General features: G+C 63.8%; 1 protein-coding gene across 9 annotated transcripts in view; it reads right to left on the reverse strand.

The window, feature by feature from the left end:
- Positions 1 to 18,635, reverse strand: part of EVA1C (eva-1 homolog C) — a 38,825-nt gene extending 20,190 nt beyond the window's left edge. For 2 of the 9 annotated variants that reach the window (XM_036349704.1, XM_036349703.1), the window contains exons 1-2: positions 18,039 to 18,623; positions 5,220 to 5,378 (exon numbers count right to left, since the gene is read on the reverse strand). In XM_036349704.1, the coding sequence (XP_036205597.1) occupies positions 5,220 to 5,378; positions 18,039 to 18,192 (313 nt within the window). In that variant the 5' untranslated portion in view covers positions 18,193 to 18,623. Of the gene's footprint in view, positions 1 to 5,219; positions 5,379 to 18,038 lie in introns of all 9 variants that reach the window. The other 7 variants (XM_036349709.1, XM_036349706.1, XM_036349705.1 and 4 more) reach the window with 7 other exon arrangements.
- Positions 18,636 to 19,154: the final 519 nt, after the last annotated feature.

The following is a 19,154-nucleotide window of genomic DNA, read 5'->3' on the forward strand; positions in this document are numbered from 1 at the left end:
GGGGCACGGGTGGGAGGAGGTCACGGGTCGGGAGGGGGTCACGGGTGGGAGGAGGTCACGGGTCGGGAGGGGGTCACGGGTCGATTAAGGTCGGGGCACAGGCCCAGGTTGCGGCTCGATCCCCAGTGGGGCCTGCAGGAGGCGCTGATGAATGATTCCCTCTCATCACTGATGTTTCTCTCTCTCTCCCTTCCTCTCTGAAATCAGTAAAAATATATTTTAAAAATGTGCCCCCCGAATCCATGTTGACTGGGGACCTCAGAGCGTGGCCTTGTTTGGAGCCCGGGCCCTGAGGGGTCGCTGTTGGGGGGGTGCGGGGTGGACGGGCCTTTACAGCCCACGACGGGTCCTTCGGAGGAGGAGACGCAGAGGACGGACGCGTGTGAGGACGGGAGTGACCGGCGCTGGGGGACCCTCCCGGCCCTCAGGGCAGCTGGCCCTGCGACCCCTGGTTCAGACGGAGCCTCTGGTCTGGGAGGGAAGGAACCTGTGCCTCCCCCTCCAGGTGTGGCCGTCACAGCCTCAGCCTCGGACACAGGCTCCCAGCCGCCCGGCGCTCCTCCCGCTCCCCCTCAGCCCGGCCGCGGGCAGGGCCTGGGCCCCGAGGGCCGAGGGTGGACGGCCTGGCTGGTGGACAGAGCCTGGGCCCCGAGGGTTGAGGATGGACGGCCTGGCTGGTGGGCAGGGCCACGGCCCCGAGGGTTGAGGATAGACGGCCTGGCTGGTGGGCAGGGCCACGGCCCCGAGGGTTGAGGATGGACAGCCTGGCTGGTGGACAGAGCCTGGGCCCCGAGGGTTGAGGATGGACGGCCTGGCTGGTGGGCAGGGCCATGGCCCCGAGGGTTGAGGATGGACGGCCTGGCTGGTGGACAGAGCCTGGGCCCCGAGGGTTGAGGATGGACGGCCTGGCTGGTGGGCAGGGCCACGGCCCCGAGGGTTGAGGATGGACGGCCTGGCTGGTGGGCAGGGCCATGGCCCCGAGGGTTGAGGATGGACGGCCTGGCTGGTGGGCAGGGCCACGGCCCCGAGGGTTGAGGATGGACAGCCCGGCTGGTGGGCAGGGCCACGGCCGCGAGGGTTGAGGATGGACAGCCCGGCTGGTGGGCAGGACCACGGCCCAGAGGGTTGAGGATGGACGGCCTGGCTGGTGGACAGGACCTGGGCCCCGAGGGTTGAGGATGGACGGCCTGGCTGGTGGGCAGGGCCATGGCCCCGAGGGTTGAGGATGGACGGCCTGGCTGGTGGACAGGACCATGGCCCCGAGGGTTGAGGATGGACGGCCTGGCTGGTGGGCAGGGCCACGGCCGTGAGGGTTTAGGGTGGACGGCCTGGCTGGTGGACAGGGCCACGGCCCCGAGGGTTGAGGATGGACGGCCTGGCCAGCGGGCAGCCTGGCTGCCTCTCAGGAAGGAGGAAGGAGGTCCGGCCGGAACGTGGATTCCTTTCCTCCTCCTCACACCTCAGTCCCTGGCGGCCGGGAGCAGAGCCAGGGACTTTCTGGGAGGCGGGCGGGGGGGTGGGGGGGGTCAGCCCTCGGCCCCGGGGGTGGGGGAGGAAGGCAGCGTCAGAACCGCCGGGTTCCCACAGGGACGGCCGTACCGAGTCACTCCCGTCGGTTTCACAACCTCCAGAACCACTTCTGGGCCAAGGCCCGGCCAGTGGGTTCCCCTGAAGCCCTGGCAGGAGGGACCGGACGGCCCAGTGTCCCCCGGCCTCACGCGCAGCCAGCGAGTGTCTGAGGGTGAACGCGGGCGAGCTCACGGCCATGGCCCAGACCCAGCTCTCACCAGCCCTGGCCGCGCACGGAGCCCGCCCTCAACGCCGCGAAGTCGGCCCCCGCGTCAGCTCCCTGGGGAGGCCGCACAGACATCAGCGCGGGAGTCAGGGTCCCGCCTGTGGGGCCCCCCCTCTGTGTCCCCCGCCAGGACCCGGAGGGCCAGGCAGACACCCCACCCCCGTGGTCCAGCAGATGGTCAGGGTCCTCACGGGGAACACGGTGGGTCCCGACGAAGCCGGAGCTCCGAGGGCCAGCTCCCTCGTGGGACCTCCGCACCCACGGCGGCCGCTCAGGGAGCTCTGGGAAGCCCGATGCTGCCCCCGGCCAGCTCCCGCCTGAAGCTCCCAGCCGGGCGCCCCTACGTGGCTCTGCACACCGCCATTAAAACTGTCTTGGCCCTGGCCGGTGGGCTCAGTGGATAGAGCATCGGCCTGTGGACCGAAGGGTCCTGGGTTTGATTCTGGTCAAGGGCAGGTACCTCAGTTGCAGGCTCCTCCCCAGCCCGGGGCCTGGTGGGGCTCATGCAGGAGGCGACCTATCGATGTTTCTCTGTCTTTCCCCCTCCCTTCCTCTCTCCCTAAAATCAACGGGAAAATACCCCCAGGGGAGGATTAACAGCAAAGCTGTCTCGTTCGTCTCCCCATCCTCCCCTGGCCACACTGAGTCACCAGCGTGGGGCCACTGCCTCTCTCCTCCGTCTGTCGTGTCGTCCGTCCCAGGAAACAGGGCTGGGCCTCCACGGGACCATTCCCCTCGGAACGAGAGGACTGCCCCCCACCCCCACCCCGTTCTTGTTCTGGGAGGACGGGCCCACGACCGACGAGGGGTCCGTCCGGGACTAAAGCGCAATGAGCTGTGAAGGCACGGGAGACACGGGGACCCGCAGGGCACGTGGCCAAGTGGAAGGGGCGTCTAGGAGGCCCCACGCGTGTGGTTCCAGCCATGAGACCTGGGAAAGGCTGCGCCACGCGGACGTGAGAGGGTCGGGCCCCAGGGCTTGGGGGGAGGCTCCATCGGGGGAGCACAGGATTTTTGGGGCGATGAGTCTGTGCTGTCTGATTCTCTAATGGTGGGCACATGGCAGCATACGTTTCTTTTGTTTGCTTTTTAATGTATTTTTATTGATTCTGAGAGAGGAAGGGAGAGGGAACGAGGGATAGAAACATCAGTGATGAGAGAAAATCACTGATCAGCAGCCTCCTGCACACCCCACGCCCCACACTGGGGATGGAACCCACAACCCGGGCCTGTGCCCTGACCGGGAAGCAAACCGTGACCTCCTGGTTCATAGGTGGACGCTCAACCACTGAGCCACGCCGGCCGGGCTGGGAAACTCATTTATGTAACGGGAGCAGTGGTCTCATTCATGACGGCTCCTCCCTCTTGACCTATCACGCCCCAAAGGCCCCACCTCCTGACACCATCACCTTTGGGGGTTACGGTTTTAAACCACGAATGGGGGGGGGGGCACAAGCACGCAGACCCTAGCCCTGGGCCTCTCCACCTGGCTCCTCGGCTGGCTCGTGCGCAGCGTTTTGTGGACGTTCCCTCTGGACCACGTGGCCCATCCCGGTGGTGGTGGAAATGCTTTATTTCTTACACCCCTGGCCAGTCCCCACATTACAGCTGTGGGCAAATATTTGCTCCCGAGAGAAGGCAGACGGGCACGCTGTTAGGAAACCCATCCTTGAGCCTGGAACGGCCTGGAAACGCTCTGCTGACCGTGTCGAACTGCGGGGGGAGGGGGGAGACCCGCCATCAGCTCCGTGGCTCAGAGGCCTCCATGCAGCTGGCGTTTAACACAAGATACTCTCTTTCCTGGCCACACCCCCACCCCCACTGCCTGTCAGTGAAACTTCTGCAGCCACAGCCACGGCCACGGCTAGAACTTAGCTCAAGGACTGTCCCAAAAGGCACATCTTAGAGGCGTCTACTTTTTAAAAAATGTATTTTTTTACTGACTTCAGAGAGGATGAGAGAGGGAGAGAGGGAGAAACATCAGTGATGAGAATCACTGATCAGCTGCCTCCTGCACGGCCCCCTTCTGGGGATCAAGCCCGCAACCCGGGCCTGTGCCCTTGACCGGGATCGAACCCGGGACCCTTCAGTCCGCAGACCGAGGCTCTATCCACTGAGCCACACCGGCTTGGGCCAGGTTTCCCTTTTTTTGAAGGCAGATGGAGACTTTCTGGGGAACAGACCCCCAAGAACGGCAGGAGCTCCCCTCCGTCCTCACACCGACACGGGGAGTCACATTCACAAGGAAAACCCATTCTACAGAAGCGCCCAGTGACGGGCACGGCCGGCACCATGGCCGACCCCCGACGATCGAGGTTCAAGAAGTCGCTGTTTAGAAGAGGCCCAGGCTGGCCTTCTCCCGCTCCTCTTCCTCCTCCGGGGCCAGAACCCACGAAGGCCAGTCGCCAGGCCGCGCGGCCACTGCGCGCAGGAGGGAGCACATCGGCGCTGCCCACGCCCCTGCCAAGTCCCCGAACCGCCGGCCCATTTCGCAACGGCTTCTGGGAAGAGGGTGGAATTCAATCCTATTGTCCTTGCCTCCCCCTCTTTAAAGAAATAACAAAGCGGCGCCTCCCCCCCCCCATTAACGTTCAGATAAGAGGCTACACCCTCTATTCTCAAATTCTCCAAGGTGTTGCTACATGTTTCAGGTTCTTTTCCAGAAAAGGGTGTTTTTTCTTTCGTGTTTGCGAGCGTGTTTAGAGAAGTGGCGAGGGCCCGGGGAGGGGGCAGCCCACGCGTCGGGAGCGGTGAGTCAGTGTTGCGGGGGGCGGGGGGGGCAGGACCGGCCTCACAGCAGATAAAGAGCTGGTGGCTGCTCCCCCCCCCGGCCCCCCGACTCAGGAGCATTGAAAGTGAACTGAGACCTCGGATTAAGGCCTTTCTCTCATCCCAGGTTTGGTACCAAAACTTGAACAACAGCACCAGCCTGCTTCTCAGACACTTTGGGGGTCACATGGGGCGGCCAAGGGGAGCTCTCACCGCTCCTAAGTGATGCGCTCAGATCCTGGCCCCAAAACCCACCGGAAGGACCCGAGAGTCTCCATGGGGCGGAGACACACATTTCTCTGGGCGCCCCCGGGGGGAGCTGTGGCTCAGTCCCCTTGCAGTCCAGGGGACAGCGGAAGTCTGGCCAGTGGAGAGGGCAGAGTGGCATCTGCCACTTGCAGGCCCCGGTGACACTCGCTCCCTCTCTCCGTCTGCTGCCACGTGGGGAAGATGCAGGGGACAAGGACAGACTCTGGGGATGCAGAAGATGACCGAGGCACAGGGGGGAAGGAACCTGGGTCCCTGAGTGACAGCCTGGAGCACAGCCTCCCCCATCTTCTAAAGACGCCAGATGGAGGCACGAGCAGGAAATAACCCTTTATCCTGTCATTCCTCCCAGGCGTGCGAGGGTTGGTTTCAGCAGCGGCCGACCTACCAGGGAGCAGGTTCCTGTGGTGAGTGGAAGGCTGGCAGGACTTCGAGGCGAACCAAAGACTCGCCAAACACATCTTACTGGTTTGTGATGGTGGAGTTGGCATCATCTCATGCCTCCTTCGCTCCTCCTTGGGGGAGTCACTTCTTGAAGACATTGCTACTGAAAAGCCGTAATTGAAGGGAGTTCAATTACTAAGGAGATTAAAGGGACCAGGGAACTCATTCATCAGCCTCACTCTTCCCCAACTGACTTTTAAAAACTGCATCAGGGAAAGTGGAAGGCAGAGGCGGGTGGGCCCTGCTGGGGTGGCCTCACAGGCAGCAGCGCCCGCACACGGGTGGGTGTGGGAGAGCGGGTGGGACGGGGCAGGCCGGTGTGGCTCGCCAGAGGCGCTGGCCCAGGATCAAAAGTGTCCAAGCAGGGGGTGGCCGCAGGCTACGATGCAGGGAATCAGGCTCTGGAACCCCCTGGATCAGATGCGTTTGGACACGTTGAGCACAACCTCTTTAGACCTCAGTTTTCTCGTCTGTAGAACGGGAGCTCGGCCTGCTTCACAGGGCTGATGGGCAGGCGATAGAAACAGCAGAAGCAGGGCACCTGGTGTGGGGACAGGGCGGTCAAGGTCACCGCCGAGGAGAGCGGGGGTCGGGGGGAGAGGAAGAGTGACCGGGAGCCCCAACTTTGGAAGAAGGGGCCCAGAAGAGGGCAAGGGCCTGCCTTGCCGGGTCTGGCCTGAGGACGAAGAGCTGGGGAACAGTAGGTGACGTTGGCTTTCGTTTTCTACACAACTGCCCCGGAGAGGGCTCGTCTTCGTGCTGGCGCGACGCCGCGGGTCCCGCGTCCCGGGTCCAAGGGTGCACGGGAGCATCTGCACAGGAACGAGCGAGATGCTCCTGCAGGACCCGCCAGGGCCGCTCGGACAGGCCGCTGGCCCCTGGCACCCGCGTTCAGCCCACAGATCCCCGGACCCCAGAGTCCGGCCGATTTTTCTCAGACTCAGCTTTTCTCTGACAGTCAAACTCCCTGGTTTTCTTCAAGCCACACGCACGCCATTTCCAAGGCCAAGTCCACAAACCTGCCGCACGTGCGCTGCCACCGTTTCAGGAGCAGGTGCGGGAAGGCCAGAGCGCGGGGGACAGTCCTCGTCCACCCGGAGAGAGCGGCCCTGCAGGTGGCTGCCTACACTGCGAGCGCTGACCACCCGGCTCTGTGACTCGCCCTGAGAAACGAGCACTGCCCTCACCACCAGGACCCACTGGCTCTCTCTGCGACTGTATGTCCGTGTTTTAAAATTCTATTTTTATTGATGTCAGCGAGGAAGGGAGAGGGAGAGAGAGAAACATCAACGATGAGAGAGAACCATGGACCGGCTGCCTCCTGTACGCCCCTCACTGGGGATCGAGCCCACAACCCGGGCCTGTGCCCTGAGCAGGAATCGAACCCAGACCTCCTGGTTCACAGGTAGATGCTCAACCACCGAGCCACGTGGCCGGGATGTATTGTCCATTTTTAAGACTTCCTGGTTTCCTGATGCCTCGACGTCCCCACTGCCAGGCTGTGAGCCGTGACCAGGAGGCCAGTGGGACGAGGGGGTCCCTGTGGCGAGGCCCCTTCCTGGGGTCCCCTGACTGTGACCGGGTCCTTCAAAGCCACCAATAACCGTCTCATGCCTTTTGCTTGTGTGGGACACCTGACCCCCGAACGGCACTGCCCAGGGGTCCTCGCCCTTGCGGGCGGGTGAGGGCAGTAAACCCTGTCACCTCAGACGCCTCTCCAAGTGGCACCTCCGTGGCCATATCAGAGTGAAGCTGGAAGACCCGCTGAAGAGGACTTTATAACACATGTAAACATACATGTGTGTACAAGCCCACACACAGGGAGAGCGATCAATGATTAAAAACTTCTCTAAACGCTCAGTGTTGGGCCCCAACAGCAATCTTCCTTTTTTTTAATCCTCACGCTAGGATATTTTTCCATTGATTTTTTTCTTTTTTAGAGCGTAATGGGGAGGGGGGATAAAGAGAGAGAGAGAGGAACATCACTGTGAGAGAGACGCTTCCATTGGCTGCCTCCTGCACGCACCCCAAACCGGGCTGGGGATGGAGCCCGCAAAGGCCCTTCCCCGGAACCGAACGCACAGCCCTTCGGTCCAGAGGGCCGGTGCTCTGACCACTGGGCCCCCGGCCGGGGCTTGAATGGCCTCTCAGGATTTACACTCACTATTTCACTGTTGACACGCCTGCCAGGAGCCCTTCGTGCCTTTTCCACCACCGGGTTCAAATCTCCTGAAAGGGAGGGAACGCCGCGTCGGGCAACCCGGTTCCAGGCCCACGCGGTGACTCAGGGACACCCGTCCGTGACCGGATCAGCCCCCAGTCGCCCCGAAACGGGTCGCTTTCTCTTTCCTTTTGGAGGCAGAGTAACCCCGAACCTCGAGTGCGAGCGGAGCATTTGGTAACTTGATGCGACTCTCAGCGGCCCCGCAGGCGCAGGCACGGACTGGACACTTGATCTTTTCTGCCTGGGCTCGGCCAAGCCGGCGGCTCCGGCCCCGGGCACAACAAAAGGCGCTCAGAACCGCTCGGCAAGCTGGCCGCCGGAAGGCGAGGGCCCGCACCCCGCTCGCAGCCGCAGCCGGTGTGGGGGCGGCCTGGCCCCACCTGCCGCTCCTGAGGCCGGGGCCACCGGCACCTGCGATGCGCTCCCCGCGGGAACGAGGGCCGCGGGCCGCGGGCCGCGCCGGCCGCTTCACCCGCCAAGTGGGAAAGGACACGGGACGTCACCCTCCAGACAGTGAAGCCGGGTCCTCTGACCTCGGAGGCCGTTCGGAGAGCGGCCCGCGGCCCTCCGCCAGCTCCTTGGGAGGTCACGGCGAGTTGTTAGGGGCCGGCGCGCCTTTCCTTTCTATTTCTCTTTAAATATATTTTATTGACGTCAGAGAGGAAGGGAGGGAGAGAGAGAAACCTCAGTGATGAGAGAGAATCATGCATCGGCTGCCTCCTGCACGCCCCCCACTGGGGATCAAGCCCGCCACCCGGCCTGTGCCCTGACCGGGAATCAAACCCTGACCTCCTGGCTCATAGGTCGACGCTCAACCCCTGAGCCACGCGGCCGGGCACGTGTGCCTTGTTCCCTAGGAGCTCCCGGAGCAGGAGTCTCTAAAGCGGAAACGGGGCAAACACTGTCCCAGCGGCCGGGCCGGACACGGGCTGGTGACCCCGGTCTCCATTCCGCCTCCTCGCGGGCTCAGGGGAGGGTTCGGGATGGAGGGTCTGAGCGAGCGCCTTCTTTGGCTTCGCTTTAAGAGAACCGACAGCACTCCCTCACAGGAGAGTGTGTGTGTGTGTGGGGGGGGGATTCAGGGGGTTCAGGGGGTTGGAGGGGTGTAAATGAATTTCATGCACCGGGCCTCTAGTTGGGAAATAAAGTTTAAGAAAAGCAAGACATTCCACCTGAAACCTATATGATCCTATGAACCGGTGTCACCCCAATCATCTTAATTGATAAGAAACAGGCACAGGGTGTAAAGTTCTAATAAGGTATTAAACCCGTGACAGGTGGAAGCTGTGAGCCGGCAGCAAAGCGAAGCTCTCGCCCTTTGAGACGGTGAGACTCCTCTGATCTGAGATAAACAACAGGTGGCAACAGCCTAGCTCCCAGCGTGTGGGGCCGGCATCGTCCTGACAGCCACTGTCGGGGACTGACTTGGAAGTCAGCAACCAACCCCCTCACGTCCCCCCAAAAGGCGACGGGCTGCCAGGTGGCCAGCGCTTGGGAGGAGCTGCTCTGTCCAGGGTGGAGGACTGGAGGGCACACTGAGGGCCCCGCCCTGCAGCGACCACGGCCTCGGACAAGCCACAGGGGACCCCGCAGTCCCCCTCCCACGCGCTCCTGAACCCACGCCCTTTCCAGCCCAAACGCCAGCTCCCACGCTGGCTTCATCCCGATTCCAGGAGCTGCATGGCGGTGCCTTCCCACACCAGGTCCCCAGCCGATGCTCCCGGCTCCAGAACCCTGGTCCTTCCCTCCACTGCCTAAGACCTGCTTCTCCTGCGTCCACATTACAGCTTCGCCAGGTAAGCTGCTAATTAAAGGGACCAGTTAACTAACCTGGGCACGCGTGGCTGATGGAGACATCTGTGATCTAAGAGGCCTGCGGCCCTGGCCCGCGGCTCAGTGGTTAGAGCACCGGCCTTCCTACCAGAGGGTCTTGGGTTCCATTCCTGGTCCCAGGCACGTACCTCAGTTGCAGGTTTGACCCCCAGCCCTGGTCGGGGCACATGCGGGAGGCAGCCAATCGATGTGTGTCTGTCACATCAATGTTTCTCTCTCTCCCCCACTCCCTCCCTTCCACTCCCTCTAAATCAGTGGGGAAAAAAATGTCCTCACTCTTTGGGTGAAAATTAAACAAATAAATAAATCCTATATAATAAAAGGCTAATATGCAAATAGACCAAACAGTGGAACAACCAAACAACTGAACTGGTCGCTATGACATGCATTGACCACCAGGAGGCACGCAGGGAACATGGCGGGCGTCAGCCGAGGCGGGAGGTGGAGGTGAGCGGGGGCGCCAGACCAAGGCGGGGCACCGGTCACTGTCATTGGTTGAGCCTCTGGTGGTTACTGAACATTCTTTGCTCCCATGTGCCACAGTCCCACCCAGCACTTGCACCTGCTGCTGGCGCCAGAGCCACAGCTCACACCTGCCAGTGCCCAGAGCCGTCAGCAGGTGTGAGCAGTGGCTGCCGGCCCCAATTGCCCCTGGGGGCTTCTCCACCTCCCCCTGCTCCTGAGGGGCGATCGGGGCAGCACCCGCTGATGGCGCTGGCCCCAATCGCTCTGCTTCGTCAGTGGGTGCAAGCAGGACCGGCAACGTCAGTGCGTGGGAGCGGCGGCGGTGGGAGTGGGGCTGCCGGCAGACAGGGGACCAGGGGCCACGGTGGGAGGGACCGGGAGGATGGGCCAAACCTGCCCCTGTGCCCACCACAGCCTCGCAGCCCACAGTTCCTTTTTAGGTGCATGAATTTGTGCACTGGGCCCCTAGTAACTAAACAAACAAGCAAACAGCATCTGCGTGGCTCCCGAGTAATGGGGCGAAGCCGGTCAGTCCTCCCAGCTCCGGGGCTCCCGGGCTCATGGGGCGCCATGCGCACAGGGGCACAGCATCCCGGCCGGGCGGGTCCTGTGCAAACGCCTAAGAACAGAATCATGAGAAGCCCCACCAAACCCCAGCTGGACAGTCGGTAAAAGGACCACCTGGCCGCCTTCAAAAAGGCAGGTCACGGCGGACAGACCCCGGGAGCTGGTCGGGTCTCGGAGATGGAGACCTGAGGACGGAGATCGGTGCGGGGGGCTCCCCCGGGCTCTGCCGTGCATCCCGGGACCCAGTGACACCGAGCGGGGCCTGTGGCTCAGAACACGGCGCGGGGCCGTAACCCCCGGAGCTTGACGCTGCTCGGGGCGGGTCAGAGAGCCCTTGTTCTTAGGGTTAGGAGCGGAGGACCGTTGGCAACTCAGAGGACAATAAAGCCGTGGCAGTAAACGAGGCATTCGGGGAATCCGGGGAGGGCGTGAAGAAGCCTTTGTACCATTCCTGCACGTTGTGTCTGGGAAATGGCTGTTTACTGAGCATGCGGAGGGCTGAGGGTGCCGGTTCCCCAGCCCCGCCCGGGGCTCCCCTTCTGTCCCCCCGCCCAGGAGGAACGCAGATGGGGGCACACGTGGACAGCGTCGCGAGGAGGTCCCCGCGTGAGCCAGAGGGATGTGAGCAGCCAGGCAGCCCTGGCTTGTCAGGTGAAGGAAGGTTCTGGGCTCTGGGCTCTCTGGGCCTCCCACTGTCTCCTTTTCTAAATATATTTTTATTGATTTCAGAGAGGAAGGGAGAGGGAGAGAGAAACATCCATGATGACAGGGAAACATTGATCAGCTGCCTCCTGCACGTTCCCCCACTGGGGATCGAACCCACAACCCCGGCATGTGTCCTGACCGGGAATCGAACCCTGACCTCCTGGTTCAAAAGCTGACGTTCAACCACGGAGCCACGCCGGCCGGGCAGCATTTTTGGTGGAGGTTGGCCACCTTCCCTGCCTTGAACAATCAGACAAAGACAGACCTTTTACCTCAAAACGTGGGTTTATGGCTTTCGGGAGCCATAAAGCTGTTTTTAAATAATCCTGGAAAAAATGCTGGGGCGCCTCGCTCAAAAACAAAAGGAGGGGGGGTGAATCAGGACTTGAACTTGGGGTTTAAGGAGGCAAAACGGACCACAGGTGTGCTCTGTGACATTCTGCACAGCGTGTGTGACCGGTTCCCACGGGGGCCCCGCAGCCCCGGGGCCTGGGACCCCCTCCGTGTGGAGGCCGTGGGCGGGTGACCTGCCTCAGAGTGCCGGGCCTGTTAGCTTTGGGAGGCGTGTCAGTCCCTCGGGCCTCCGAGAAGAGAGGCAGGTGTTTCAAAAGGACCGTCCCTTCGGTCACGGTCGTATTGACAGAAGGAGGTGTGTCGGCCTGACCCTGGCTCAGGTGCGCGGTATTTCTCACGGAGAAGGGACTGTGTGCCGTGCGCACGCCTTGCAGCACAGCCTCACAAGCCCAACAAATCGGCCGGATGACATCAGCCTTCCCCTCCCACCTGGCCCCCCACAGGCGGAGAGGGAAGGGCTCGGGCTGGTCCGCCGTTTCTAGCTCTACGGGATGGAGATTTATGATCTCTGAGCCCGAAAAGAGTGAAAAGTCCTCCAAGTCGGGAGAAAGCGAGAGGGCCGGGCACAGGGTCCCATCTCGGACGGCAAGGCTGCTGGGAGGCCGCGGAGGCCGTGCAGACAGAAAGGGCTCTTCCCCCGAAGACGCCCCCACATCACAGGGGGAGGCCCTCGTGTGTAGTCATCACAGGAATGCCGACGGACTCGAAACGGGACTGCCCGCTATTGTGCTCCTCCGGACTCAAGATCGGCCTCACAGAGCCTTCTTGGGTTTCGTCCTCCCTCTTCTTCCCGCCCCGAACGAGGCGATTGGTATTCACGGGACATCTGAGGCCGCCGGGAAGTCAGACGGTTTGCAAACATACATCCCAGACGCCGCGGCCTGCGTGCGGAGTCTCAGCGTGGCCTGGCCCCGGTGTGTGCGGAGCTCGGCCCTCAGCGTGAAGCTGACCACAGCGTCCTCTCACTCCCCAGCCTGCGGTGCAGGATTCAACCTCAGGGCCCCGCGAGCGCGGGACACCCGGGGTCCGGGATGCAGGTTGGGGATGTGGCACCCAGGCCGGGGCCCTGCTGCCTGGCAGGTCTGTGGACACACTCCCACAGCTCGGTGCCAAGCGCTGTGGTTTGGACACACCTGCGGACTGTGCCCGCCCAGGCGATCAGTCATGCCTCAAACCCTTGTTATCCGTGTGGCCGCAGCCCACGGAGAAGGAAGTCTGCCCAGGACAGGGCTGCCTCTCAGGGTAACTTGGCTCACAGTTAGCACAGCCTCAGATTCCTGGGCGCCCTGGCATTTCCTGCTGTTTCATACAGATGCCCCAGTGCCGTCACCTGGGCACGCGGCCCACCTGGGGGGGCGGGGGGCGGGTATCGCCGGGGGAGCTCGTCAGTCAGCGGAAGAGCTCAACTGAGTCACACACTGTCTCCTGCCCTGGCTGGCCTGGCTCAGTGGATAGAGCAACAGCCCAGAGTGAAGGGTCCTGCGTTCGATTCCTGTCAAGGGCACACACCGGTTGCAGCCCCATGCAGAGGACAACCAATCCATGTGTCTCTCTCACGTTGTGGTCTCTCTCTGTCCCTCCCTCCCTCTCTCTCTAAAAATCAATGGGAAAATATCCTCGGGTGAGGATTAACAAAAAAAAGAAACAACACACACACACACACACACACACACACACACAAACTGTCTCTGGCTGCAGCTGCTGAAAGGACTGGGTTCCTTAGAGACGGCCTCGAGGCCGGGGTATGGCAGAGCCGCTGAGGGAGGGCAGCCAGGACGTGCGTACAGAGCACCCGAAGTTGTACCACTTCTGTGCTCACCACTGTATCTCCGTCTGTCCTTCCAGACCCCGTGTCCGTCCTCCTGAAGCACAGCCGTTAGCACATCTCTCAGGGAGGACGCGTCAGCGTCGGCGCCTCCTGTGCACCTTGCAGCGAGAGCTGGCTTAGGGGTTCAGTTCTGCGTTGGTGGCAGTTTTCTCAGAACCTGGGAAATATGTCATCGGCTTCTGCTCTCGCTGTTGTTGCAAAGGCTTTGTTGGTTATGTACTCTACCCTCTTCAACGGTTCCAAGACCAGCACTTCGTTTTCAGGGTCTTATAGCATCAACGTTACAGGCGTCCATGTGTTCTACTTGCTTGGGACGCGTGAATCGGGACCTTTCATTCGTTCTTGAGAATGACTCCAAGAGAGGGCTGCTCTGGGAGCTGCCTTGCCCTGGTTTTCCTCACCTCGCGTCCCAGGATTTGCAGGAGGCCGAGCCTTTACTCCATCCTCCACGCCTTACCAACGTGCGTCACGCCTTTACCTCTCCTGCCGCGTTCTGGGTACTTTTCCCGCTTCCTCCCCCGGTTCACCGTGTCTCTCTTCCGCTCAGTGACATCTGTCCATTGAGCTTTCAACTCCAACACCGTTTTCGTGAACACACAGTTTCAGTAAAGTTAGCAGATCCATTTGGTTCTTTTTCCAGTATGCCCACTCCACAGCCTCTCCTCCCGTCCCCGTGTTTACAGTCCCGCGGTTCTGTGAGAACTCGGCTGCTTTGACCGCGACTGTAGCCCCTGCAACGCAGGTCTGGACTGTGTGTTCCTACCAACAGGCTGCCACGCCCAAGCACCTCGCGGGGTTTGTGCTGGTGACGCTGCTGCGCTGGAGTATTCGAGTGTCTGGTTCTGCCAAGTGCCCAGGCACCACCCGCCTGGGGTAGCGTGGTGGGTCTCAGCCTGGCTTCCTGGTGAAGGTGACGTGGACTCCGAGCCCAGGCTGCCGGAGAGGCAGGCCTGTGGGCACACGCGCCAGGGACAGGACTGTCCTCCAGCCCGAGCCCAGGCTGGGCAGTGGTGAGGAAAGGAGTGAAGAAGGAACCGGAAAAGGTCAGCCTGCTCGGTGGGGAGCTGACACAGGGCTGGCACCCCATGAACCGTCTAGAACGGTCAGGCAGCTGGCCCTGCACTCAGCACCCACAAGGCCGAGGCCCAGCCTGGCCCCACTGGCTTGTTTCCCAGCTGGCTGCCTGGGAGTCGGAACCTCTCTGTGTACCTGTGTCTGCTCACAGGCATCACTTCCTGCAGGGGCTGCACTGGAGGGAGGAGGGCGCCGCTGAGGCCGGCCTTCAAGGTCTTTCTCTGAGGCCTGGGGACAATCGGGCAGGCCAGGCGGGAAGGTTTCAGCGGCCCCGCCCCCTCCTTGGTCCTCACCTTCTTCCCTCTTCTTCCCACACTCCCAGCTGTGCCCCAGGATCACGCCAAGTGTGTAAACACACCGTCCGACCGCTCTGTCTGAACTCTGGCGTTCTTGAGGAATCCAAGTGGGAACAAGAACGGTTTCCCACCCTCTCCTGCCCCCCACCCTCCCCTGCTCCCCCCACCCTCCCCTGCTCCCCCCACCCTCCCCTGCTCCCCACCCTCCCCTGCTCCCCCACCCTCCCATGCCCCCCACCCTCACCTGCTCCCCACCCTCCCCTGCTCCCCCACCCTCCCATGCCCCCCACCCTCTCCTGCCCCCCACCCTCCCCTGCTCCCCTCACCCTCCCCTGCTCCCCCCACCTCCCATGCCCCCCCACCCTCTCCTGCTCCCCCACCCTCACCTGCCCCCCACCCTCCCCTGCTTCCCACCCTCCCCTGCTCCCCTACCCTCACCTGCCCCTACCCTCCCCTGCTCCCCCACCCTCCCCTGCTCCCCCAACCCTCTCCACAGCCCATCCATCACTCAGGCCTTCTGTGAGGAGAAAGGCCGGAGAGACAGAGTGAGCAGAAGCAGGGAGAGAGGACCCCGCCTGCCCTCAGCAGAGAGACGACGAGATTAAAACCATCACACACAAAAAAAATCCACCAAAGACACCCAGAACACAAACGGAACCGGGGACGGCGAACAAAGTGTGCGGACGCGGCTGAAACATCGCCCTTTAAGGCGAAACTTAGAGGCTCCCTTGCTCCCTCCGCTCAGCCTCACCCTGGCCTTGATCTTGGAGCAAAGATGCGGCTGCTGGGATATTTCTGTGTTTTCTTTTCATCGTGGTCAATGCGAACCTCGCAGGCCAAACCCGCAACTGGGGAACGCAGTCCAAGGAGCAGAGCCCGCCCACAGGGCGCCCAGTGCGTCTGTGTGTGGACCTGAGGGTCGGGGTCCAGGACGCTGATTCTGCGGGAGCCGCTCTGGCCTTCCTGGGGGTGTTCCTAACGCTGGCAGCATCTCCTGCCCTCAGGGCGAGGGAGAGAGGCTCTGAAGCCCTTCCCAGCAGGCTCAGGGGATGAGCAGGACTCACAATGCAGCCTCGGGCTTACGACCAGCGAGATCCATGCTGGGATCCCCCGGGCAAAGGGAAAATCAATGACCCGGGAAAGCTGCCCCAGCTGACAGCCCCCAGAGGCTGCAGGGGGAGGTGCAGATGAGAAAGGCTTAAGTAACTCCCCAGCCCTGCACTGCTCCCTCCTGTACAGACACCCCGGGACCGGATGTTCCGGCACTTTCTTTCACGCGGACACACCATCCTTCCTGCATCCCCCTCTTCGCAAGTCAAGGGGTCCCCGGCTCCCTCGAGCCTCCCTGGGCTGGTCTCTGGCGTTTCCCTCCAGTAGGAAAGCTGCCTGCCTGTCCCCCAGCGGTCCGTCCCCCAGGGGGCGGGGCCGCCCCAAGTTCATGCCCAGGGACAGGGCTGCCCGCCCCCAGGAAAGCAGGCCTCGGGCTGAGGCCAGGGGAGTGGCATGGGGGGGGCGGGGGTGACGTCTGCACCCACCGCTTTGAGTAAAAACCTCCACGGCACACGGCACACTCAGCCTGCGACCTGGGAGCTCAGGATGCTTCTTGCGGCTGCCCGTCACGTGGTCAGGGGTCCCTGAGGCTCAAGTCACATGAACCCACTTTGCAGGAGCCCCTGTTCCCGTGTCTGATGCCGCCCCCATAGAATTCAGACAGAGCCTCAGTGCCTCTGTGGTTGGGGGGGGGGGTCGTTTTCTTCTCCACAAAAGGGCCCTGACCTTTCTCCCTAGTCTTGGGATCTCTGGGGGCCCGGCTGATGGTGAGGCTGGCGGCCTTCCCTCCCCCCTCTCCGTCCCCCCCACTGGCTGGGGCGGGTTCCACCCCATGCAGGCTCCCACCAGGAGCAGAAGGAAATGGCTTTTCTCACGCAGGCGGGCCGTTTAGAAGGACGGGTGTCCGGCGAGCACGCCCTCAGGGAGCAGCCTCCAGTCCGTGGCTCAGGTCCACCCTCGGAACAGTGGCCGCACGTGGGCCGCGCCTGGGTGGGGACCCGCCGGCACCGTGTCCCTGATCTGCTCAATCTCCCGGTGACACGCACTCCCCGCGGCGGTATTTGTTCCCTCGCAGTGATGTCACCAGGGCCTGTGGGCTCAGTTCTCCCCTTCCAACAGGCAGAGCTGCTCTCCCCGCTGCAATCGGCACACGCAGGACTTCCCGATCGGGGAAGGGAGTCCTTTCCCAAAAAAGTCCATGGCTCACTCGCTGGGAGAGCCTTCCCTGCCCTCCGCCTCAGCGGCTGTTTTTTTTTTAAGGACGGAGGCTTGCTTGCCAAATTGGCATATCTTGGCTTCCTTTGCCAGGTGGAAACACTGCCCTGATATTAAATATTCAGAGAAAAGAACCTCTGACCAGAGGGCTCTGGGCTAACAATGACCGGCTCTGTGAGTAAACGAGAAACCCAACTCGCCTCTGGTTTCCAGAGCTCCCGCCCGCCTCGTCCTGGGCGCCCGCAGGAGGCCGGGGCTCCAGCTCCCCTCACCCCGAGTTAACCACAAAAGCCCCTGCCGGCAGGCCCTCCAGGACGCGCAAACCTGGCCTTGCGGAAGATGCTGGAAAGGGGAGGGGCTCAGAGCTGCTTCCTGGGCTGGGAGAGGCTCCCCGAGGGAGACCACAGGGGAGGAGGGTGGTGACTCCAGGCAAGGACCGGTCACAGAGGCCGCGCCAGACCCTCGTCCACCCTCCCTCGGTGCCAACCTACAGCCCCGGCCCCAGTGTCCGGAGGAGCAGCCTCATGGGTGGCTGGATGGAGAAAGTCCTTAGGTTTAAGGGAGACTGGGAAGGGAGGGGGTGCTGGTACCTTTCGGAGGTAGTCAGGCCCCGCCCCCGCCCCCGCCCCCGCCCCCACCCCGAGGCTCCTCTCTGTTCCGTAAGCTTCTGCTCACCTCCCCCGACTTTCCATTCCCTCGGGGTCCCCTCGCCGCTGGCAGGCAGACTTCGGGTCAGGTGTGCCCGGGCCGGTCTCCCTGGATGCGCCCCGGACGGTGCGGGTGGCTAGCCCAGTGCACCCGGGGCCCCGCACGTGCCTTTCCCGCGCTGGGCATAGGCTGGGCTCCAGGAGCCGCATGCCCACAGCACCTCGGAGGCGTCGCTGACGCCGGCAAACTGAGGTCCGCAGCCGGCGACCAGCTCCAAACAGGTGACCCCCCTTCCATGGGGGTGGGGGTGGGGGCGCCCCCCCCGCCCCGCCTCACACGCAGCCACCAGATGCTAAAGGCTCACCGCAGGCAAGAACACTGGCAGGGAGCGCACCCCAATTTTCATCCGACCCAGCCGAGCCCCCTCGGGCGCCTGCCCCGGGCCGAGGGCTCACCTGGGCACCTGCCGCCCGGGGCGCACGGGAGGGCGGGGGCGCGTCTTACCGGAGAAGTCGGCGAGCGCCGCGATCTCCCCGGAGCAGACGAGGACGGCGCAGAAGAGGCGCAGGAGCTGGCCCGGCGGCTCCACCTGCCTGCGGACGCCGGGGTGCGGCGCGGGCGGGGGCGCGGGCGGGCGCGCGGGGCCCGGCGGGAGCATGGTGCGCGGGGCGCGGGGGGCTGCTGGCAGGAGGCGGCGTCACATGGCGGGTGAGTGGGCGGCAGCGCTCCGCGGCCCCTGCCACTTGCTTCCCGGCCCCGGCTTCCCAGCCAGGGAGGGGGCGGGGGGCGGAGCGGGGCGGGGCGGGCCCCCGGGAGGGAGCCGCGCGTTTCCCCGGGAGGAAATCTCGCCCGCCGCCGGGAGGAAACGAGGGGGGCCCAGAGCCAGTGTCGCCTTCGCGCGCCCCGCGGCTGGGGGGCCCCCCACCGCGCGCCGAGGGCCGGGCCACCAGAGCGACTTCCACGCCCGGTCCCCGCCCCAAGGCGGCCCGGCACCCCTGGCCCGGCCCGCGCTGGCCCCGCGCCAGCCTCGCCCTGGCCTCCGAGGAGCCGGCCGGTGCCCGTGACGCACTTTGGAGCCAGCGCCGCGCAGCGAGCCCGGGCGCCCGGGGCGGGGCGGGGCCGAGGCGGGGGCCGCGGAGGGTGGGGCCGCGGAAGGCGGGTCCCGGAGGTGCGACGCGGCCGCCCGGGACCGCCTCTCCCCACGTGCAGAGCCACCCGGCGCGCCGTCTCCCGGGTTCCGAGGCGAGACCCCGCAGCGCCCAGGTCGCGGCCGCCGGGGGCGGGGGTCGGCGAGCGGGCGGCCGCCCGGATCCGGTTTCTTCGGCCTCCGACTCACTCACTCACTCCTCGGGCGGCCGGTCGTGCGCAGCGCTCGGACCCGGCGGGACCCACGCGCGCCGCGCGCCCGGAAAGTGGGTGGCCCGCCCCGCCTCTTGGTTGCGCGCGGGGTCCCGCGGGCGAGGGGCGCACCGAGCGGCCGGGCCGGGGAGGAGGGGGACCCGGGACCAGCGAGGGGGCTGTGGCTGCGGAAGCGGGTACCTGGGCCGCCGGGACCCACACCTCGCGGACCCCGGGCGGCGCCGGGAGAGGGCGGAGGGCCCCGTGGGCGGCGGGCCCGGC

The sequence above is a fragment of the Myotis myotis genome, unplaced genomic scaffold (assembly GCF_014108235.1).
Source record: "Myotis myotis isolate mMyoMyo1 unplaced genomic scaffold, mMyoMyo1.p scaffold_m19_p_2, whole genome shotgun sequence".
NCBI classification, from domain to species: domain Eukaryota; kingdom Metazoa; phylum Chordata; class Mammalia; order Chiroptera; family Vespertilionidae; genus Myotis; species Myotis myotis.